This window comes from Urocitellus parryii, chromosome 3 (assembly GCF_045843805.1).
Source record: "Urocitellus parryii isolate mUroPar1 chromosome 3, mUroPar1.hap1, whole genome shotgun sequence".
NCBI lineage: Eukaryota > Metazoa > Chordata > Mammalia > Rodentia > Sciuridae > Urocitellus > Urocitellus parryii.
In genome coordinates this window covers 117,033,440-117,043,436 of record NC_135533.1, presented here as the reverse complement: position 1 = coordinate 117,043,436, position 9,997 = coordinate 117,033,440, and the positions used below count along the sequence as shown (strand labels likewise).

Sequence of the window (9,997 nt, the reverse complement as noted above, 5' to 3'; positions counted from 1 at the left end):
TTTTTTCAAGGAACAAATTTTGCCCTTACATTGGATTCCTCAAGCTATGGGGAGTACAAAGGAAAAATTACCTTTATATCTTTGGGTTTATGGATTTATATTATGCCCATAAACAGGCAGCATCAACTTGCCCCATGGTCAGTCTTCCATAACATCCCTCAGGACCAGACACACTTCCTACACACAGGGTGGGATAAATGCATGTGTTTCTCCCCATCACTAAGATGGTACATAGCCCTGTGGAAACAAAGCCAGGAAACCCAGGCTGTATGTGTTCATATATTAAGAGGTAGGAATAGAGGGCTCCTGAGGACTTGGCTGGCAGGTGGGAGCCAGCACAGTAGTTTGTGGAGCCAAGATGAGGTCATAGCCCTATTTTCCAAAAGGGGCTGCCTCAGGTAAGATGTGCACATTCTCTAGAGCAGGCTGAGGTCTGCCTCAGGAGATGGGAACTAGTTTTGGGAGTGTGAAAACCCCCTGCTATGGGGAAGTCATATGGCCTGGATGGAAAGGTGGCCAGCAGACGTTCCATACTTCTGTCTCCGAGTCAGGCCCCAAGTCACTTTTTCACTCTCAGTATTGTCAGTTATGTTAACTGCTTAATTTATTTATTTAGTCTCAATGGCCCAGGTCAGGCCCACCACTCCCACACTTGCTGGGGACAGATAAAGCACAACCAACCATACAACGCTAAACCACGTTGCTGCTGGAAGTCCAGGACTCAACCCTACAGCAAACCTGCAAACTCTACACAGAAGTATAGTCTAAACTCTGGCCAGAAATGACATCCCCCAACTCATCCAGTCTATGTACATTATTTCACATATCACCCAATAGATACAACAAGATAATATTAACAGCAACCACTCTTCTGTATCACACCCCCCCACCCCCAATACAACCACCACACATTGCATTTATACCCCAAACCCATTCCCAATTTGTTAAATATGGTGCAAGCTCACAGACACTTAGGAGAGGCAAATCTAGTTGTGCTGTAGAATCCCTTGAGGTCTGGGAACCAAGGTGGAGGGTACCCCCAGGGCTTTCCAGTGCCCGTGGCCCTGGAGTATGGCTCAGGAGGCACAGTCAGGAGCTATGAGCTGGGCCAGCCTACAAGGGAGGTAGAAGCCAGATGGCCAAGCTCAGGGAGCTGTCTCAGTGTCTTAGATCTGAGATTCTGCCACCACCTCATCCCAATCCAAGTTGCTATTTGGAATAGGAATGTTGATGGGTGAGCAGTGGTTATAATATGGGTGGGGCCAAGAGACTGTGAGACACCCACCCCAACCCCCGCCTCAGACCTTAGGCCTGTGACAAAGCCATACAATCCTCCAGAACTCATCTAGATCTAGGTAAAATGTCTCGGGCTTTTGACTGAGGAACCCACCAGAGTATGAGTTATGAGTGACTGAAGCCAGGATATGGGTTTTCTAAAGGACAAAACCTCTTTTTCTCTAGCCCCCAGTCAGTTTCTGTGCTCTTGGTGACTGCTTGTTGAGAAAAGGATGCCACCCAGAATTTCTCAGCCAGTCTCTAGTAGTACACTTTGAGAACACAAAGTGGAAGATCCTCACACATTGATATGGTTCCTAAGCTGGCTAGAGCCACCCGCTGGCAGATAGTATGAATTAACCCTCTTAAGATTCTTGGTCAGTTCCATCATACACTATAGGACTCTTCACACCCTACTCAGAACATGGAGTGGAAATGGGGAATATCACTGTCATTTTATACCCTTCAAGTGCCACTTGGCCACCAGTCTTCCTCTCATCCACACTCCTACTTGAAGTCCTTCCTCAACCCAGCTGGTCCAGAGACTTCAGAGCCCATAGGCAGGTTCACCCTGGGATCCTGCCCAGCAGGTCCAAGTCATGTCAATTAGTGTAAGCAAGAGGCTCCTGGAATCCCATTGCCAGGGAGTTCCCAAGGGGTCCTGAGTAACAGATTCCTCTTGGCCCAGAGTCCAGGCTTTTTCTTCTTCACAGCTTTCAGGCGAGTGTTGGACTTATAGACAGTAACCAGGCCCCAAAACCCAGAGAGATGTGTTTTCCTGGTGTGCGCCTGCTCGCCTCCTGGGGAGGTAGTAGAGATGGCTCATTCTGCTTCTAAACAAGCCACCAATCCACAGGAAGCCCAGACAGCCCTGCTCACAGCAGGGACAGGGCACAGAGGGGCAGTGCTGGCTGTGGAACGCCCCCCTGCAGGGGGCTGGGCTGGGGCTAGGGGGGTGAATCCCGGGTCAGGCCGTACTGCATGCTCACAGTGTGGTCCAGCTCCTCCAGCTCTGCAGGCAGTGGGATGCCCAGCTCTCCCAGATACAGGGAGAGGGCCTCAAAGGAATCCTCCAGTTTTGAGAATGCTGGTCTAGAAAAAAATGGGGTGAATTAAAGGCAGATGGAAATCAGTAGGACCATGGGGTGGTATGAAAGGAATCCAGGCAGAGGTTCAGTCACTTCCTGGTTATGACCTCAGGCAAATCCTTTAACCTCCTTATGCCTCCAAGAGAAATGGGCATAATATGTTACTGTTCCCTCACAGGATTACTGTAAAGGTTAAGGATAACAATGTGAGAAGGCGGGCCCAGCTGGGTGCACTGGTACATGCCTGTAATCCCAGTGACTCAGGAGGCTGAGGCAGGAGGACTGCAACTTTGAGATCAACCTCAGCAACTTAGCAAAGTTGAGACCATCTCTAAAAAATAAAAGGGCTAGGGATGCTGCTCAGTGGTTAAACATCTCTGGGTTCAATCTTGGCCCCCAAAACCAAAAACTTTCTTTGTGCAACTTAGCAAGGCCCCCCAAAAAAACATTTATCATGTTGGACCAGGGATTTTGGGTGTTTCAGGCACACATTTCTACCACAGAGCCATATCCTCAGCCCTTCTAGTTCTCTTATAGTCCAGAAGACAGCAATCCATGTTTAAAATTAAAATTTGTACCCTAAACAATCTTCTTTACTTGGATTGACTTTTTCTTCACAACATTTGTCACCTTCTAAATATTCAATATAGTTTATTTTCTGTTGTTTATGAACTCCCCTTGGGAGGCATGTGCTTACCACTAAGCAACATCCTCAGCCCCAATCTCCTTGTTAGAATACTCCATGAGGGTAGGCACCTTTGTTTTTTTCAGCACTGTAATTCAAGCACTTAGAATTGCACCTAGCACATGGTAGGCACTTAATATATATATTTTGGAATATACACAGGCATTTAGAATGACTCAGAACGGATATTAGCAAACAAATATTGTGTAGTTCCACAATTTTTTTAATATTTATTTTTCAGTTGTAGTTGGACACAATACCTTTATTTATTTATTTTTACGTGGGGCTGAGGATCGAACTTAGGGATTTGCATGTGCTAGAACACTCTGCTGCTGAGCCACAACCCCAGCCCCCACAATTTTTTTTAAAGTTGTTAACACTGTTGTTATTGAAGGATTGCTGTCTTCTGGACTATAAAAGAACTAGAAGGACTGAGGATATGGCTCTGTGGTAGAAATGTGTGCCTGGAATACCCAAAAATCCCTGGTCCAACATAATAAATGTTTGTTTTTGTGTGTGTGGTGCTTGGGATTAAACACAGAATCTCACACATATTATGCAAGTATTCTACCACTGGGCTACATTCTCAGCACTATGATTATGACTTTTTTTTTTTTTTTTTTTTTTTAGATACAGGGGATTGAATCCAGGGTGCTCTGTCATTGAGTTACATCCCCAGGCCTTTTAACTTTATTTTTGAAACAAGGTTTCACTAAATTGTTGAGGCTGGCTTGGACCTTATGATCCTCCGCCTCAGCCTCCTGAGTCACTGGGATTATAGGCATATGCCACCATATCTGGCAAGCCCCATGATTTATTTATTTATTTACTTATTTTTGGTACCAGGGATTGAACCCAGGGGCATTTGACCACTGAGCCACATCTCCAGCCCTATTTTGTATTTTATTTAGAGATAGGGTTTCTGAGTTGCTTAATGCCTCGCTTTTGCTGAGGCTGGCTTTGAACTTGAGATCCACCTGTCTCAGTCCTGAGCTGCTGGGATCATAGGTGTGCGCCACTGTGCCTGGCAAGCCCCATGATTTTTGATATTTGATAGCAAGAAGATAACAAGGATTCTAGTTTTCTAATGCATGAACTTAAAAAAGATATTGGCTAGAGCTGGGGTTGCGGCTCAGCGGTAGAGCACTCACCTTGCACGGCAAGTCCATGGGTTCGATCCTTAGCACCACATAAAAATAAATAAATAAAAAAAGTATTGTGTCTAACTACAACTAAAAAATAAATATTAAAAAAAAAGATGTGGGCTAACTTTGGTAATATTGAAAGCCATCACTTGAGAAGAATTAAGGCAATTTTAAGAAGACATTTTTTTATGCATGGTACTAGGGATTGAACCCAGAGCCTTGCATACTATGAAAGTGCTGTACCACTGAGTTACAAGCTAATCCCCAGCCTTTTTTTTTTCTTTAAATATTTTATCTAGTTGTCGATGGACCTTTATTTTATTTATTTGTATGTGATGCTGAGAATCAAACCCAGTGCCTCACACGTGTTAGGCAAGTGCTCTATCACTGAGTTACAACCCAAGCCCCCAAAGCCTCCCCCTTTTTGGGGGGCGGGGTACTGGGGATTGAACTCAGGGCCTTGTGCATGTGAGTCAAGCACTCTACCAACAGAGCTATATCCCCAGCCCCACCCTACCCCAGCCCTTTTTTTTTTTTTTTTTTTATTGTTGGTCGTTCAAAACATTACATAGTTCCTCATACATCATATTTCACAGTTTGATTCAAATGAGTTATGAACTCCCAATTTTATCCCGTATACAGATTGCTGTATCACATCAGTTACCCTTCCATTGATTGACATATTGCCTTTCTAGTGTCTGATGTATTCTGCTGTCTGTCCTATTCTCTACTATCCCCCTCCCCTCCCCTCCCCTTTTCTCTCTCTACCCCTTCTACTGTAAATCACTTCTTCCATTTGAATTATCTTGTCTTACCCCTCCTTTCCTCTTATATGTCATTTTGTATAACCCTGAGGATCGCCTTCCATTTCCATGCGATTCCCCTTCTCGTTTCCTTTCCCTCCCACCTCTCAACCCTGTTAATGAAAATCTTCGTCTCAAGCTCTTCGTCCCTACCCTGTCCTTGTTTCCTCCCCTTATATCGGAGGAGTCATTTGGTATTTGTTTTTTAAAGATTGACTAGCTTCACTTAGCATAATCTGCTCTAATGCCATCCATTTCCCTCCAAATTCTATGATTTTGTCATTTTTAAATGCAGAGTAATACTCCATTGTGTATAAATGCCACATTTTTTTAATCCATTCATCTATTGAAGGGCATCTAGGCTGATTCCACAATCTTGCTATCGTGAATTGTGCTGCTATGAACATCGATGTAGCAGTGTCCCTGTAGCATGCTCTTATTAGGTCTTTAGGGAATAGACCGAGAAGGGGAATAGCTGGGTCAAATGGTGGTTCCATTCCCAGCTTTCCAAGAAATCTCCATACTGCTTTCCAAATTGGCTGCACCAATTTGCAGTCCCACCAGCAATGAACAAGAGTGCCCTTTTCCCCACATCCTCTCCAGCACTTATTGTTGTTTGACTTCCTAATGGCTGCCAATCTTACTGGAGTGAGATGGTATCTTAGGGTAGTTTTGATTTGCATTTCTCTGACTGCTAGCGATGGTGAGCATTTTTTCATGTACTTATTGATTGATTGTATGTCCTCTTCTGAGAAGTGTCTGTTCAGGTCCTTTGCCCATTTATTGATTGGGTTACTTGTTGTCTTATTGTCTAATTTTTTGAGTTCTTTATATATTCTGGTTATTAGGGCTCTATCTGAAGTGTGTGCAGTAAAGATTTGTTCCCAGGATGTAGGCTCCCTGTTTATCTCTCTTATTGTTTCTTTTGCTGAGAAAAAACTTTTTAGTTTGAGTAAGTCCCATTTGTTGATTCTAGTTGTTAACTCTTGCGCTATGGGTGTCCTATTGAGGAATTTGGAGCCTGCTCCCACAGTATGTAGATCATAACCAACTTTTTCTTCTATCAGATGCCGTGTCTCTGATTTAATATCAAGCTCCTTGATCCATTTTGAGTTAACTTTTGTGCAAGGCGAGAGATAGGGGTTCAGATTCATTTTGATGCAAATGGATTTCCAGTTTTCCCAGCACCATTTGTTGAAGATGCTATCCTTCCTCCATTGCATGCTTTTAGCCCCTTTATCAAATATAAGATAGTTGTAGTTTTGTGGATTGGTTACTGTGTCCTCTATTCTGTACCAGCCCTTTTTATTTTTTGAGACAGGGTGTCACTAGGTTATTGAGTCTGGCCTCAAAACTCGTGATCCTCGTGCCTCAGCCCTTTAAGTTGCTAGGATTATAGGTGTATACCACCATGTCCAATTTAAGACTTTTTAAAAGAATAAATGGGCAAGGCACAGTGGCACATGCCTGTAATTCTAGTGGCTCAGGAGGCAAGTTTAAAGCCAGCCATAGCAATTTAGTAAGGCCCTAAGCAACTTGGTGAGACCTTGTCTCCACATAAAAAATAAATAAAAAACAGGCTGGTCATGTGGTTCAGTGGTTAAATGCTCCTGGGTTCAATCCCTGGTACTAGTAAATAAAAAAAATAAACAAAAGAAAAGAAAAAATTAATGCATAAAGTTGCTCATTGTAGTTAGTACCTACTGTTTTGTTTTGTTTTTTTTGCCGGGGGGTGGTGGAGATTGAATCCAGGGCCTGAAGCATGCTAGGAAAGCGCTCTAACACTGAGCTACACTCCCAGTTTAGTACCTATTATAATGAGGAACTGGAAAAACCTGAACATTTACATCATATAGATTATAATACGTTCACAGTCTCTTAATAGTATTTCATGTTGCCAACAAAAGTGATAAAGAAGACTGGGTAGTAAGTAGGAAAATGCAGAGCAAAATAAAAAATTTTATTTACTATGAAAAAATGCACATTTATGGACAGGGAAATATAAAAGCATGAAGTCACTTGTATTAGAATGGCTTAGGTGAATTTTCTTCTATTATTATTTTTAAAAAATTGGTGGGGTGTGCTGGGGAATCAAACTTAGAGCCTCACGTATGCTAGGTGAGCAATCTTAACAACTGACCTACAACCCTAACACTTTAAAATTTTTTTGTAGCATTGGGGATTGAACCCAGGGCTGCCATATCTAGACAAGGGCTCTACCACTGAGCTATACCTCCAGCCCCACATTTCTTCTTTTAAACTTTGATTTAGGTCAGACTTGGTAGCACATGCCTGTAGTTCCAGCTACTTGGGAAGCTGAAGCAGGAGGATTGCAAGTTCAAGGTCAGTCTGGGTAACTTAGTTGAGACTCTGTCCCAAAATAAAATAAAAAACAGCACTAGAGATGTAATTCAGAAAAAAAAAATCCAGAAAATTTTCCTTTAATAGCTGTGTCTCTGTGTCCCATCCAGCTCACTTGATACTATGCCTTTGTCTCTCTCCCCTCAAACCTGGTATGTGTCAGAGTTGTCAGGTAGCTTCAGGGTTTGACAGCTGCAATCTTGAGCTCAATGCTTCTGCTGCCCCTTGTGCCTGAGAAGATCTTGGAGGCGACTTAAGGCTAGAGAAGCATCCCAAGACCCTATAAGCTGGGAGAAAGGGGTAGGATACCAACCTGCTCTCAGGCTCCAGTTTGCAGCAGATAGCAGCCAGGGGAAAGAAGGCTGGGGGGCAGTCTGTGGGGACAAACTTCTCCCAGAAAAGCTTCACGTTCAGGCCAAAGTCCAGTGTTCGAGGCAGGCAATCAGGATCTGCATACACTTGCCCAATGATCTGTTGATAAAATAGCTGGTTAGAAAGGACTATAGAAGGCAGCTATATGGCAGGGGAAAGGGATGCTGGTGTGCGAACAGAAGAATGCACAAAATAAGGAGTGGTAAAAACTAGATTAGAGAGCTGCTTGCTTTCATCTCTCTAGAATTTGCTAATCCAGACCTCTCTTTCCACGGAGAATCTGGTTACTAAGGAGGGTATGGAAGACAGCAGAAGGACAATGTTCTAATTTGGCACCTAAAGGCTCCCAACTTCCACTCATCCCAACTTGCCCTGCCTGTTCCTCTTATGGCTGTGTTTAGAGTCAAGGCTCTGTGAGGTGAGGGGCTAGGTTTGATTCATGTCTGAAACTCTGGTACCAGTTTACTCCTTTGTACTCAGCAGATGCTCAATTGCCATCTATTAAAGAAGAATCTTTTTTTTTTGGGGGGGGGGTAGTACTGGGGATTGAATGAATGAACCCAGGGCCTTCTACTTGCTAGGCAAGTTCTTTACCACTTAGCTACATCCTCAGCAATTTTTTTAAAAAATTTTTATTTTGAGATGGGGTCTTGCTAAATTGCCCAGGCTAGCCTGGAACTTGGGATTCTCCTGCCTTTTCCTCTTGAATAGCTGGGATTAAAGCTGTGCACCACTGCACTCCACAAAGAAAATTACTAAAACAACAAAAACTTTCCTTCATTGTTCTAACCAATCTTAGTCTCTCCTTTCCTTTCCCACTCACAACTTTGTGGAAATGACAGAAGCCTTCAAATGTCTCATTGTTTCTATGAGAGGACTAAGCAGGTTGTTGACTGACTGCTTTGAGATACACTGAGCTCTGTTGCTGGATGACTGCTAAATTGCTAAAGGCAGGAATCTTTCCAAGATTCAGTCTGTATCCAGTGGTTCCTACCACAGGGTTGGTACTTCCAGTTGATGGGTTTAGGTCCTGGGGAACAACGAACAGAGGGGAATTGGAAAAGGCTACAGTTGGCCTAAAAACTAACAGCACATGAACAATCCCTTGCCTTTCCTACTGGTAATTTTTTTAAATTTTTCAAAACCAGTACTGGGTATTGAACTTAGGGGTGCTCTACCACTGAGCTATATCCATAGCCTTCTTAAACACTTTTGAGACAGGGTCTTGCTAAGCTTCCAAGGCCTCAAATTTGTGATCCTTCTGCCTCAGCCGCTAAATCACTGTGATTCCAGGTGTGTGTCACCACATCTGGCTTCCTACTAGAATTCTGATGTCAATTGAGCATCTGCCCCTTACTTCCATGTGACTAAGAACTACCCACTGCCCCTTTCTGAGCCTCTATTTCTTCACCTGAAACAACCTCCTTAGTCCTCTCATAGGACCAATGAGACTCAAATGTGGAATGTATTACAAATACTAAAACTTTATATCACATTGATTTTATGGTGAGCTATTCATCCCTAGGAGGAAAGGCCCTCAAACATGAAATGAGGCAGGGCTGCTAGGCCTGCTGCCTCAGACCTGGCCTCTGTGCCAAAGCTTACCTCGCAGAGAACGATCCCAAAAGAGAAGACATCCACTGTCTCATCGTAGCTCTTTCCTTGGGGAATAGAGGAGAGTAGGCTGTTAAGTTTACATCTCTTACCTGCTCTGCACTGGGTGTAAGGTCAAGCCAACCCAGAGACAAAACCAGGACTACAGAACAGGTTCTGGGGGATGCCCCAAAGGCTGCCCAATATGGGTTCCATTTGAAAATCATTTCTACTCAGTTTTGAGTGGCCTGCCTTGGAGAGACTTTATACAGCATTGCCCAGATGCAACTGCATAGTACAGGGGAAAAGAATTGCACCCACATTCATTTAGATTCTGCTTTCAGCCAGCTGTGTGTCCCACGGCAAGCCACTGAACTTCTCTGGGCCTCAGACTGAAAAGAATTGCATCAGGCCTTTCAATCCTGTGCCTTTCAAGAATGCCTGGGCTGGTTTGAGTATTATCCACCAGGGGGCACCATACTTCAGTTCTCAGCCTGGAGAGAGGAAAAGCTGAGGTTGGGCAATGAATACACTGAGTTCTCAGCCACCCTTGGGGTACAAAAGCCAGCCTTTTGTGAAACCAGACTTTACCCTATGTCAGGCACAATAATCAGCGCCCACTCATGAGCTCAGGGAGGAGGGAGTTTATAAGGTCTGGCCTGCTGAAGGTTAAAA

General features: G+C 43.8%; 1 protein-coding gene across 2 annotated transcripts in view; it reads right to left on the bottom strand.

Annotated features, from left to right (window-relative positions):
- Positions 1–623: 623 nt before the first annotated feature.
- Limk2 (LIM domain kinase 2) overlaps positions 624–9,997 on the bottom strand; it is a 71,427-nt gene continuing 62,053 nt past the window's right edge. For both annotated transcript variants that reach the window (XM_026408949.2, XM_026408950.2), the window contains 3 exons: positions 9,335–9,390; positions 7,671–7,828; positions 624–2,367 (listed from right to left, as the gene is read on the bottom strand). In XM_026408949.2, the coding sequence (XP_026264734.1) occupies positions 2,223–2,367; positions 7,671–7,828; positions 9,335–9,390 (359 nt within the window). In that variant the 3' untranslated portion in view covers positions 624–2,222. The remainder of the gene's footprint in view (positions 2,368–7,670; positions 7,829–9,334; positions 9,391–9,997) is intronic.